General features: G+C 40.0%; 1 protein-coding gene across 1 annotated transcript; it reads left to right on the top strand.

Annotated features, from left to right (window-relative positions):
* The first annotated feature begins 325 nt into the window (after positions 1-325).
* Positions 326-13,345, top strand: cetp (cholesteryl ester transfer protein, plasma). Its single transcript, XM_079163351.1, has 18 exons — positions 326-352; positions 452-621; positions 859-973; positions 1,059-1,190; positions 4,970-5,040; positions 5,845-5,932; positions 6,022-6,091; positions 6,215-6,275; positions 6,396-6,487; positions 6,887-6,986; positions 7,901-7,980; positions 8,169-8,219; positions 8,317-8,469; positions 10,120-10,187; positions 10,880-10,922; positions 12,595-12,667; positions 13,006-13,091; positions 13,204-13,345. The coding sequence occupies exons 2-18, from the start codon at positions 474-476 to the stop codon at positions 13,279-13,281; spliced, it is 1,509 nt and encodes a 502-aa protein (XP_079019477.1). The 5' UTR covers positions 326-352; positions 452-473; the 3' UTR covers positions 13,282-13,345.
* Positions 13,346-13,617: the final 272 nt, after the last annotated feature.

The raw sequence follows: 13,617 nt of genomic DNA, 5'->3' as shown, positions 1-13,617 counted from the left end.
AGAAGAGGTTGTACTTTGACCAGTTTACTTTAAGGGGACCCTGTTTTGAAAGACAAATCTGAGTCAGTGTTTGCCATTAAGTGTGAATCGCACACGTTGGCCGTCTCTGATTGGATGAAGGACAAGGTTTCCACTGGATAGTTGCAGTACATAGAGCCCTCCCTGACACAGGACAGAACAAGGTTAGTAGGCTGTAGTGTCCTCTCAGCAAAGACCAAGGAAAGTCAAATAAGGCTGGCTGACATTTTTAAAATCATAGACACAAATGCTTGAGAGCAAAGCAGCCACAGCGTATGGGAGTTGGAGTCTAAAAGGGACCAAAAAGAAGAATTGTCAGGACTCCGGAACTGAGGTGAGATTAGATAAGATACTACTCAGACACTTACACTTACAAACATAACGTGAACTGTAACATGCCCACAGGGTTAAAAACCTCAACAAACTTTCACAGAGGTCAACTATCCAGTTGCACAATGCCTCGTGATGTTTTCCCACCACTGCTGCTCCTGCTGCTGTTCCTTTCTGTGTTTGGGGCGTCCCACGCCTGCCTGCAGGACCCCGCTTCAGCATACAGATTCACTGGAGCTGTATGTCGCCTTACCTACCCTGCAGCTGTTGTGTGTGAGTGGGATTTTGGTGTTCACCTCCAAAGATGTACTTTATTCTATTTAATCAATGTAACATTTCATCCTTTTGTTAAACAACCTACCTACATTGCATTCCAGTGGGTAATCGTGTTTCCCTTATTGCATTTTGACATCTTCTTTGTATTTTGACATGCCTATGAATACCCAGCTGTCTGCCATGTACCGGTCCTTAAGTGTTTTTGACCATATCGTGGTTGTGTGCTTCTGGCAGTGAATGAGAAAACAACTAAAGTGATTGAGGCAGCGTTCCAACATGCCAGATACCCAAGTGTGAAGGGAGAGAAATCGCTGCTCTTTATAGGCAGAGTCATATATGGTCTGGACAAGTAAGTTGACACACACAATCACACACAAATAGACAGGAACAAAATGTCCTTAAACCATGTAATGATTATCTATTGATCCACCCAGTTTGGAGATTCACAACCTGTCAATTGGTCGGAGTGCATTTGAACTGCATCCAGGTGAAGGCATCGCCTTGGAAATAGGCAATGTGTCTGCAGTCTTCAGAGGGAACATCCAGTATGGATACGGCAGCTGGCTGTGAGTCTGAGTTATTGTGTGATCAGCAACAATTCATGTATACTCATTCACATTCAAAATCCTGTGATTGTCTGAGAAAAGCAAAAATAGCACGAAATAATCACAAAAAATGATATCCTACAACGAATATACTGTGGCATGGTGTTATGGTGGTGTTATAATATGACTTGACTAATGCGACTTGTAATTATTCAACTTATTTAGTCCTATTAGTGCCATTTAAGGTCCACATGAATATTCAATTAAGGAAAAACAATTACCTTACCTGTTTTAAGGACTAAAGTTGATGAAGAGTCAGGGAATTCAGATAGAAATTCAGAATACGGACCTTTGGTGAGATACACTATAACAAACGGAATTAGCTGTAATGTTTTCCAGGTTGGTTGTGAAAGACTTTCAAATGATAAGACACAGCTAGGTTTCAGTATGACAAAGAAACTGATATGATTATCTGATATCAAATATTTCTGAATTGATACAGAAAGAGAGAGAGAAGAGGAGAGAGGAGCTCAGTGCATCCTAGGAAGTCCCCCGGCAGTCTAGGCCTATAGCAGCTTATCTAGGGGCTGGTCCAAGGCAAACCTGAGCCAGCCCTAACTATAAACTTGAACCAGCCCTAACTACAAACCTGAGCCAGCTCTAACTATAAACCTGAGCCAGCCCTAACTATAAACCTGAGCCAGCTCTAACTACAAACCTGAGCCAGCCTTAACTATAAACCTGAGCCCTAACTATAAACCTGAGCCAGCCCTAACTATAAACCTGAGCCAGCCCTCACTATAAACCTGAACCAGCCCTAACTATAAACCTGAGCCCTAACTACAAACCTGAGCCAGCCCTAACTATAAACCTGAGCCAGCTCTAACTATAAACCTGAGCCAGCCCTCACTATAAACCTGAACCAGCCCTAACTATAAACCTGAGCCAGCTCTAACTATAAACCTGAGCCAGCCCTAACTATAAGAGTTATCAAAGAGGAAAGTCTTAAGCCTACTCTTAAATGTTGCCCTGAATTTAGGGAGCGGAGCTCTCTAGAGGATTACTGAGGTACTTTGAGCTCCTTAAGACATGATGGTGTCTGACCAATCAGGGCTTTGTAGGTGAGGAGAAGGATTTTAAATTCTATTCTAGATTTTACAGGGAGCCAGTGCAGAGAAGCTAATACAGGAGTGATGTGATTTCTTTTCTTAGTTTTTGTTAGTACACAAGCTGCAGCATTCTGGATCAACTGGAGAGATTTAAGAGACTTACTACAGCAGCCTGATAATAAGGAATTGCAGAAATCTAGTTTAGAAGTAACGAATGCATGAACTAACTTCTCTGCATCGCTTTGAGACAGGATGTGCCTGATTTTTGAAATATTACGTAGGTGAAAAAAGGCAGTCCTTGAAATTTGTTTTATCTGGGAGTTAAAGGACAAATCCTGATCAAAGATAACTCAGAGATTCTTTACGGTGCTGCTGGATGCCAGGCCAATGCCATCTTGAGAAACTACACCATTAGATGACGGATTTCTGAGGTGATCTGGGCCTAGTAGAATAACTTCAGTTTTGTCTGAGATCAGGAAGTTGAAGGTCATCCAGGTTTTTATGTCCTGAAGACATGCTTTAAGTTTAGTGAACTGGTTGGTTTCGTCTGGTTTGATCGATGGATATAATTGAGTATCATCTGCATAACAATGAAAGTTTTCTGATAATATTGCCTAAAGGAAGCATATATAAGGTGAATAAGATGGTCCAAGCACAGAACCTTGTAGAACTCTGTGACTAACGTTGGTGTTCATCGAGGTTTCATCGTTTACAAACTGAGATTGATCTGATAAATAGGATTTAAACCAGTTTACTGTGGTTCCTTTAATGCCAATCAAATGTTGTAGTCTCTGCAACAGGATGTGATGATCAATGGTGTCGAATGCAGCACTAAGGTCTAAAAAGACAAGAACAGAGACAAGTCCTTTGTCTGATGCAATTAGAAGGCCATTAGTTATTTTTACCAGAGCTGTCTCTGTGCTGTGATGCTTTCTAAATCCTGACTGAAAATCCTCAAATAAACTATTGTTATGTAGAAAGTCACTGATTTGCGACTGCTTTCTCAAGGATCTTAGAGAGGAAGGGAAGGTTAGAGATCGGTCTATAGTTAGCCAACACCCCTGGATCGAGAGTGGGCTTCTTTAGAAGAGGTTTAATTACAGCTACTTAGAAGGACTGCGGTACATTTAGACGTAGACATTGTTGAAGTCAATTGGTGAAGGTCGATGGGAGTAAAGCCATCTAAACATATATCAGGGTTACAGCTGTTTCTAAGGTTACTCTATTTGAGGATAGATCGGTACTGGTTGAGGGGAGGAGATTATTAATGTTCTCTCTAATAGTTATAATCTCATCATTAAAGAAGTTCATGAAGTCATTACTACTGAGGTCTGAAGGAATACTCTGTCAGTCTGGCTACAGTGCTGAAGAGAAACCTGGGCTTGTTCTTATTTGTCTCTATTAATGATGAGTAATAAGCTGCTCTGGCATTACAGAGGGCCTTCTTATATGTCTGAAGACTGTCTCACCAGACTAAACGAGATTCTTCCAAATTGGTGGAACACCATGTTCTTTCAAGTTTTCGCGATGTTTGCTTTAATTTGCGTGTTTGAGGGTTATACCATGGAGCGAACCTCCTTTGTTTTACTGTCTTCTTCTTTAAAGGAGCAGTAGAGTCTAGTGTCCTTCTCAGTGAGCTTGTAGCACTATCGACAAGGTGATCAACATGGGACGGACTAAAGTTAGCACAGGAGTCCTCTGTTATATTGAGACATGGTATTGAGTTAAATGCAGATGTAATCACTTCTTTAAATTACAGCACTATCAAATAGAAATCTAGTGTAGAAACTTTTGCCTAATGGCGTACACTCCGTTAGTAGGAATTCTAAAGTTATTAGATAATGGTCCGATAAAAGAGGGTTCTGTGGAAAGACTATTAAATCTTCTATTTTAATGCCATAAGCCAGAACCAGGTCCAGGATGTGGTTAAAACAGTGAGTGGGTTTCTGTACACTCTGACAGAAGCCAATCGAATCCAATAATGAGATAAACGCAGTACTAAGGCTATCATTATCGACATCCACATGAATATTATAGTCACCTAGAACAATTACTTTATCTGAATAAACTTGATAAGAACTCTCAAAATTCAGATAGGAATTCAGAATACGGACCTGGTGCCCAGTACACTATAAAAATACAGGTAAGACAATATAACTTCTGAAAGAAGAAATACAGAAACAGTTGAAAGTTGTTTACATTAGCAACAAAACACATCATTGCTCAATTCAGTACACTCAGGGGTTTTGCTGCTATTTCTTAATTGGTCAGAGCTATTATGGTTTCTGACTGCTGTTATGTTAGCAATCTTTAGATACATACAGCTACATTATTCAGCTATTGTTCGGACTTAATGATTGTTCTCTATTTGTGCTAGTTTTAAATAAAGCTTTAGTATTTCTGGACATTCTTTAATTGCCTTGCAGAAAAGGGGTCACATTTTGGACTAACGTTGCAAGTTGTATTTTACAAGAATTTCAGTTGGTGCTAAAGTGTCAGAGGTCATTGCTGTTGTGTTCAGGCACTGCATTTCCCACAGATTACATCTCAGTCAAACATTGAAATCTTCACTGTTACTCCTCTCCCTGTTTTCCTGTTGATTTAGCTTAACTTTCTGTATGTTGCTCTTTCAACATTTTCCCAGTAAATTGATTTGTATTTATTTGCAATTTGTATTTCTTTTTCATCTAGTGTCAACGTTGCACATTCAATTGACTTTGAAATTGAATCTCAGATTGACCTCGGAATAAACCCCAAACTTTGTGAGTACCTTGTTTTTTGTACGTGTTCATGGATTGAGGCACGATAGCAACTGCACTAAAAACAGTGCTTGAATTGTACCAGTAGTCAATTCACATCTTTGTTAGCATGAGTTCTCATACTTCCTAGTGCATACCATTAACTCCTGGTTGACCCAGGTGCACCTTTGGCAAATCTCTTAACAAAGCCAAAAGGTTAACAGTGGCAAGGTTTTCATTGACATGGATTCAGTCAGATACCAGTGAGAACATGTACTTCATTTAAATGAATTCTAGCGCAACACGTGTTGCTTAATCCTGAACTAAATAGGAAAAGGGATGTAGCTTCATTTATTTGTTTTAGCCCAGCCTCCTTACTGAGTGAGAAGTTAACTAATGTTATGATATTATCACCCTAGTTCTATCAGCACAGACTGAGCCCTCTGCTGGACTCTATGGGTAATACTTTCTTCCAATCACGAGCACCCAATCGCCCCCTGAAAATGTGCAATAGGTGGGGGAGGAGTCTGTGTGAGAAGGAAGTGATGACTTCAGATTTGTTGTCGTGGTATCGTTAGGGAGAGGCATTTTTTATTTCAGCAAACTGCCTTATGTTTATCCATGATTTTTCCCTCTGTGGTGTAGAATCCAAAATACTTCTTCATATTACTTGTTCAGAAGGTAGGCAGCTGCTGGCTCAGTATACTGGAACATTTTTGTTCTACTTCAAGCACTTCATAATATCGACAAATATCAACCAACTGTCTTTATTCTCACCTGATATCTTCTCCCGTCTGTTCTGTTATTTCTGTTTGTCTCCGCTCTCAGACTGCAGAGACGGTAAGGTAGCAGCAGACACATCCGACTGTTATCTTCATTTTCACAAGCTCCAGCTGCATCTGCAGGGCGACAAAGAGTAAGTTATAAAACAGAACCCTGATGGGCTGTCAACAGCACAAAAGAATAAGTATAAGACCATGCTGTGTGTTTGCTATTTTTGGTCAGACCAAACTGGCTGAGGAAGGTCTTCACCGACTTCATTACCTTTACTGTAAAACTGGCCATAAAGGGACAGGTGAGGGCGAGAGAAACAGAACTACATTTTCATGAACACGTTTTCAGCCCTGTAGTGAGAGTAAATGTTGACTAGCATGTTAAGGTTATACTGCAGCAATGATTAGTCTGTTCTCAAATGCAGATTTGTAAGGAGATCAACAAGGTGGCAAACATACTGGCTGACTTCATACAGGACACAGCAGGTGACCATTTGTGTGAATCCATAAGTTAAATAATGATCTGATTCGTAGAAATATTTTCTTTATCTGGAATGTCTCTTAATTAATATTACTGTGTGTGTGTGTGTGTGTGTGTGCTTACAGATCAGTTCCTCAGTTCTGGAGACATCAGTGTAGACATTGGTGTAACTGCTGCTCCTGTCATCAATGCGAACTACATAGAATCGTACCACAAGGTAAATAGAACCTGTATTCAAATAAAATGCACAAACATATCTCATAGCAATTGTCTTGAAATCATCAGACAAGAAAAGTCAAATAAAGGTACTTGGTAAAGACATTAAGAGAAATTGTCAACTTTGTCAAACATTGCTGATACGCAATTGTTTCGGGGAGACTGGACTGTAGTACATCAGATCCAATGGAAGTCCAGCTCTTGGTCAGTCCTCTGCCCACCCCAATCATTTCTATACATCTGATCCCCTCTCTATAATACCTGGAGAGCAGTAATGTTCAGAGTTTAACGGTTCATATTGAAGTGTACATGTAGATCTTTCTTTTAGGTGTAAAAGTTCATATAGTTGTCTTTCTGTTCATCCCTTGGCTTTTTGATGTTTTTTTCATAAATCTTACAGGGGCTGGCCAACTACAACAACGCTTCCGCTGTTATCAATGACTCTGTATTCCACCCCAGTCAGCTGACTGAAGACAGGATGCTCTACTTTTGGATCTCAGGTCAGCAGATGGCGTTACATTGTCTTTTGAGTTTTGAAAGTAGAGGTACATTAGAACGAAAAGACACATTAGTAAGTATCCAATGATGTGTCGAGTCTCAATGCTCTTGTTTATTTAAGGATTTAGGTTCTAGATTCGATGTTAATAACAATGAAAAACTGATACATGTTTGGTCATGACATTTCTTTACAATAGAATCAATTGCATCAAAATAATTCTTTGCATTTATATTTATATTTATATATAGTATCCGTGTAGTCAAGTCTCGTACTGTAGTGCCAGTGCAGGAAGACGTGTAACCTTCAAGTAGCGAGGTGGAGAATGCGGTCAGGGTCGGGGTGGACTTTCACCTGCACTTTGCATTCTGTGACAGACCTGCAATTAACTTTAGCACTTTTATTAACTGTAACCTGAATCTTTCCCTGACCTTAACTAATGTTTTAGTTGCCTAACCTCAAACATACCTTTTACCATTACCATAATCTTCCTTCTTTGTCAAGGATATTGTTTCCATAGCAACTTTTAGTTTGGTTAAATTATGTAGACGCTTGATTTTCAACAGAATATATTTCTATATGTAGTGAACACATGGAATCACTTTTGTGATGCAGTCACCATGTCCACCATGTTTTTTCAGGCATTGCTCTAATGTCAAATTAAGTCTCTGAATTGCTGTTGTTATACCTGTTAATCATTCAAAGTAATCTATGCACATTTTAAAACATAACCTCCATGGAAAAAATATAACTTCAGGAATAAATGTCTAACTTCACGCTACTCCAGTATGGTAGCCAAAGAGCAGAAGCTCACAGGCAGCAGTGTAGGTCAGTGTCTCAGTTATCAAGATGATCTTCTTTCTTTGTTGTTTGTAAAATGGTGTCTGTTACTGCTATATAACTTGTGTTGAACCCCAGACCAGGTCTTAAACCCCATGTTCACTGCTGCCCACCAAGATAGCCGTCTCCAACTCAACATCTCTGGAGCAGAACTCACTGTAAGTACATCACTTTCAAATATGGCGTGTGGTATGTTGGTACTTACTACTGAGACATTATTGGAGCTTGTGCTTTGTGCCTGTACATCTTTCCTAACCAGGACATCTTGTCACAGATGTTTAATGTTACATTGTGGCTGTTTTATCTGTTGTTGGGACTTAAATGATATTGATAAATGTGATTTCAGGAACTTTTCAAGACTAATCTCTCCAGTGCAATGCCTGAATTTATGAGAGAGGTAATATGGAAAACCTGTTTATCTCTACAAATACAAACACATACACCTTTGTAAGGCGAGATGAGACATATGAGACATATTGCCTTTGTGTATTTAGTGTCTGCTGGAATCAGGTTCTCCACAGCTAAGAGTGTGGAGTTCATCTGTTCCCTACCTAAACACCTCCACCTTTGGTACGACTGTCTGGGGGATGGCCTCTGGGGAGCTTCACTGTGGGACTCAAGACACACCAATACTCTTCTTTAAAACGGTATTTTGCTTTACTCTTCCTTGCTTTTTTCTGACAGAACATTTATCAGACATCTGATTGAAAGTCTACCACAAGACATTCTTTCTTCACTACACCATGAAGCTTCCTATCATGTAGTGTGGTACGAAATACTTTATCGAACCCCCTATGCGCAAACTGAGTGCCACCATACATTTCTGAAGGTGAGACAATACATACACATGACATACACATCTCAAGGTAATACACAAATAATGGGAGAGAACAGCACTGAATAAATGGTGTAAACATCAATGTGACTGTACTGGTATATGACATCAACATATTCATGGACACCAGCATTATCTTGATCCTCAGTACAACCATAAACCTGGTCATCAACTGCAGATCACAGTCAGTGACAATCTTCATTCAAAAAATCAACAGCAGCAGGGCCCAATGGCTTCCCCGATCTCTCTGAAGAGCACTTGGGTATAATAAGTTCATTATTGACTGCTCCTTCCACTGACCTGTGTGCTCAGAAGGCAACATGCGGGGCTCCAGCAGAACTTCTTTGTTGTCCTTCTGGTGGGTCGACACCAGTCTTTCGAAAGAGATTTTTGGATGTGCTCACTAAGCCGGGTTTCAGTGAAGCAGAGGAATGCGGATCTGTAATAGTCTGTTTGCTCTGTTCAGAAGCAGAAAGCATCTTGTTTGCCAGAGAGCGGGGTCCGTGTACGTTTTGATAGTCTGTTTTACTGTTCAGTCGAACATACGGAGATACCATGGTTTTCTCATTTTTCATTTCAAACCAAAAACGAGAAAACGGAAATGGGCCGTCGTATTTCTGTTTTTGAATTCAAAAAAGAAAAAAAACAAAGAACCAAAGTCAATAACGAGCCGAATTTCGTTTTTGCAAATCCCTTTTTTTGTTTTTTCCTTTAAAACGAGACGCAGAGCACAACAGGTAACCCGGAAACAAGCATCAAATCATACTGGGATGTTTGCTGAAATTGATTGGATGTGGCACAGCCCCACCAAGAAAATGTTCCACCAACCGCCACTGTCTATCAGTCAAACTCTTTCCAAAGAAAAAAGAAAAAACATGTTTTCCATTATTAAAACATAATCCACTCCAGCAACCTTCCCTGTAACCTGGAGTGAATCTTTGTATACAGAGACCTGCCTATTGAAATGCCATACAACTATTAACCATTCATACACCCATTTATACACTACCCATCAGAAATAACTAACATTCATACCCATTCATACACCCCAGGCACAGCCTGCAGGTGCAATTTTGGGCTAAGTGTCTTGCCCAAGGACACATCATCAAGGACAACCCGCCCTGAGAGGCAACATTTTGGGTTTTGGGCTATATAAATAAATTGAATTGAAATGAATAATAAATAATTGAAAATCAGTTGAAATTATTAGTTGAAATCAATGGATAAATAGTTGAAAGGTGCAGTGTCTACTGAACTAAAAATCAACATTTCAGTAGTCTGACAACTTACTGTTCCACTTCAAAGTCAGCTGAAATGCAAACATTTGGAACATGATGGTGGGTCTTGATGACAGGTTACTTCTCATCTATGCTAGCTTTCTTCAAGCTTAATACTGCCAAAGGCTTTGTTAAAAAGTGAAAATATGACCAGTGAGTGATTTCTCTTTGTCTTTGATGTCTAGGATGTGGCCATTGACATCACAGCTTCCTATGCTGATAAGAAACTCTTCCTGCAGGGTAACCAGTCAGAGTAAGACCTTTCTTGTTACATTTTTCAAGACTTAATGAGCTTTGAATGACCTGCCTGCAAATTCAAGGTTATAAATGTGCATCCCTATTTTTAGTCCATCTGAAATGAAATTCAGCATACATACCCAAAAGGGTCTAAGCCATATTTTTTGGTTTCGTGACAGCTCCCCCCATCTTTGCATTAATCATGCAGAAAACTGCTTGTTCTGCATAAACGTAGATAGAGAACTTGTTTTCACACATAGGCAGATAGTCACACTAAAGATGTCAGCTTTCTCCCAACAAACCATTTCATAAGTGTTTTATTAGTTGTTCTGAATGGCCACACTCGAAGGTGAGGTGAAAAACCTCCAGTCATTGAGAGGGGCGAAATGTAATAATTGTTCAAATGGGAATAAAGGCACAAATGTCCCCAATAGAATTTGTACTTGGTGGTACACACAACTAAGTTATTGTGGAGAACTTGGAACAGACGTTCAAACACTGTTTCTTTCACCTTCACACATCTGGCTCATCTGTGTTAAGTTAATCTGATTGTTTGAGTGCATGATTTAAAAAGTTACAGAAATTCTCGAATGCAACCTTACCAATTCGTAATATATTATGTACACACCATTATATCAGTTCAAATTCCTAGTCCATGTCCTGTACTTGGTGTGTGTGTGTGTGATGGTGGTCCTCATTCCTTTCTAGGGTCTTTGTATTACAAGCTGAGCTGTCCTTACAAAATCAAACGGTAAGACAGTCATTTTCTTGTTGTGGAAAATACTATAGTTAAATTAAAATAAGCTGGACTAAGCATTTTTTCATGAAGGCCCAAAATGGCACAGGAATCAATGCATGAAATTTGACTGATTTAAAACCTTTTGGACCCAAGCGAGCCCCCATGGGGGCTCAGAGCGAGACATTTAATCGAAGAGAGAAATCAAATTTCATAAAGAAATAAAAAAAAGTAATTAATTATTTTTTTTCGAAAAAAGTCTCAGCAACTTAATCATGTAAACCATTTTATACACTGCAAACACCATTATAAACTATTATACTAACTAACTAAGACGATCCGCCACAATATCTTGTATTTTACGCAGCCACCGGCGATCTAAGTACTCAGAAAATGCTTCCGAAATGGGGCCATTGCGTCCCCCCGGGCAAATCACACATCAGGAAGCACGAGCATTCCACACAGATTCCAGCAATAACATCCACATTTCTCTCCATGAAAGCATTCAAAAGTTACATCCATGAAGCCAGACAAAGCTCTTTAGTTATTGTCCTTGGTGACTTTAACAAAGGAAAACTCAGCCATGAACTCCCCAAATACAGACAGTTTATTAAATGCTCAACCAGAGAGGAGAACATTCTAGACCACTGTTACACCACAATAAGCTGGGCCTAGAAACTGCAACACCAGCTCTCAGCAAGTGACTCTGCTACTGTCTGGAGAGGCCTCAGACAGATCACCAACTACAAACCTAAAGCCCCCACTCCATGAACGACCTATGGCTGGCAGACGAGCTGAATGAGTTCTACTGTCGATTTGAAAGACAATGGGTCAGTCCTGACCCCACCCCCCATGGCTCCATCAACCAGCCCCAGACCACCAGGTCCCTCTCCCCCAGCTCAGCAGGGGCCCATGCCTCTGTACCACCCATCCCAGTGTCCCCCCCACCCCCCTCCCCTGTGACGACTCTTTCTATTCTGGAGAGAGACATCAAGAGGCTTTATAAAAAACAGAAGCCCTGCAAAGCAGCCGGCCCGGACTATGTCTCCTCCCCCTCCACCCTGAAGCATTGTGCTGATCAGCTGTCTCCGGTGTTCACAGACATCTTCAACACCTCCCTGGAGACATGCCACGTACCAGCCTGCTTCAAGGCCTCCACCATTATCCCTGTCCCCAAAAAACCAAGGATCACAGGACTGAATGACTACAGGCCCGTCGCCCTGACCTCTGTGGTTATGAAGTCTTTTGAGCACCTTGTCCTGTCTCACCTTAAAACCCTCACTGACCCACTACTGGACCCCCTGCAGCTCGCCTACAGAGCCAACAGAGCAACCCTGAGATTGAGACTTAATTCATTAATTTTGAGTTATAATTATCTTTAGATATTTAGATATTAATTAATTATTAATATTTACATTTGCTACAAGCAATAACCTTTTATAAAGTGGTTTTCTTGCCTTACTTTTGTTTATGTAGTTATTTTAAGCCAGACCGTGATGTTTTTCCTAAACCTTACTAAATACGTTTTAAAGTGCATATTATAGTATTTAATTATTCTGATAACAAAAAATAATCAGTAACACAAAAGAAAGTATTTTCCCCCACCCATTTAAACCATTGTCATTCATGTCACTTGTGTGTTTATGTTTGACTGGACTTGTTGAATCACCTCTGCTTCTTTTTCCAGCTGCTAGATGAGGACCACGTGGAGTTCATAAGAGAGGCTGTGATGAAGATAGGCATTCCCAAGGTCCTGTCTGGTAAGGCTAGAGAGATATGGATAATAAAATAAACCTCAACCTATTGACCCTACCAACATAAAGCATTCTCATAGAAATGACTGTACCAATGTTTTAAATGAGCATGGCAGGATTGCATTTAAACAAATGGTTCCTCGCAGCCGATATTCTCCTCAAATGTATTCATTTTCAATTGTTGACTGTTGCAAAATTGGTAATTATTGTTTTATTTTTGATATAGTAGTACATGACCAATCATTATCAACAGCATTGCTCAGCAACAGCAAGATCAAAATGTAGCTTCACGATATGAAAGTAGAAACTGTAATGGTTACATGTTGCATTGTGTTTTGTTCCAGCTCTGGAGATTGAGCTAACCAGGCTGTTGGACAAACAGGGAGCTAACTTATTTGACATCTTCAACCCAGAGGTGCTTCCTCGGGATGTGAGTGTTCTCTTGACTTTTCATCTCGTCAAGTGTCCTTTTTTGTATTGTACTTCATTGTACTTGGTAGTTACATTGCTACTCTATTTTCCATTCCATCTCTGTGCTGCAGGGCTTTGTGGTGATTCAGATGGATTTTGGTTTCCCTCATCACCTCCTGACTCAGTTCCTTAGGAAGACTCTACAGTGACGATGCAACCCTTAAGCTTGACTTGCCTAACTACTATGCTGCTGTAATCCTGTAAATGTCCCCGCTGTGGGACTAATAAAAGGATTATCTCTCTTAAATGTGTTGTTCATATTAGAAAAAAATATACCCTTCCAAGTGATTATCGATATTTCGCGTAACAAAACACACTGTAGTGCATTTTGATGTACATCTGTTTAGATAAAACCCCTTTCTTTGTGGTTTTTTATTTAACAAAGGTGTAGACAAGCCTGTCACTGATTTTCTCATTACCTGCATGACACAGCATTTGGAAAAAGGTAATACATTTGGAGGTGTTTACGTTTATATGATGTGTAA

The sequence above is a fragment of the Pholis gunnellus genome, assembly GCF_910591455.1.
Source record: "Pholis gunnellus genome assembly, chromosome: 7".
Lineage (NCBI taxonomy): Eukaryota > Metazoa > Chordata > Actinopteri > Perciformes > Pholidae > Pholis > Pholis gunnellus.
The sequence above is the reverse complement of the archived record's forward strand: the minus strand, read 5'-3'. Positions and strand labels throughout refer to the sequence as shown.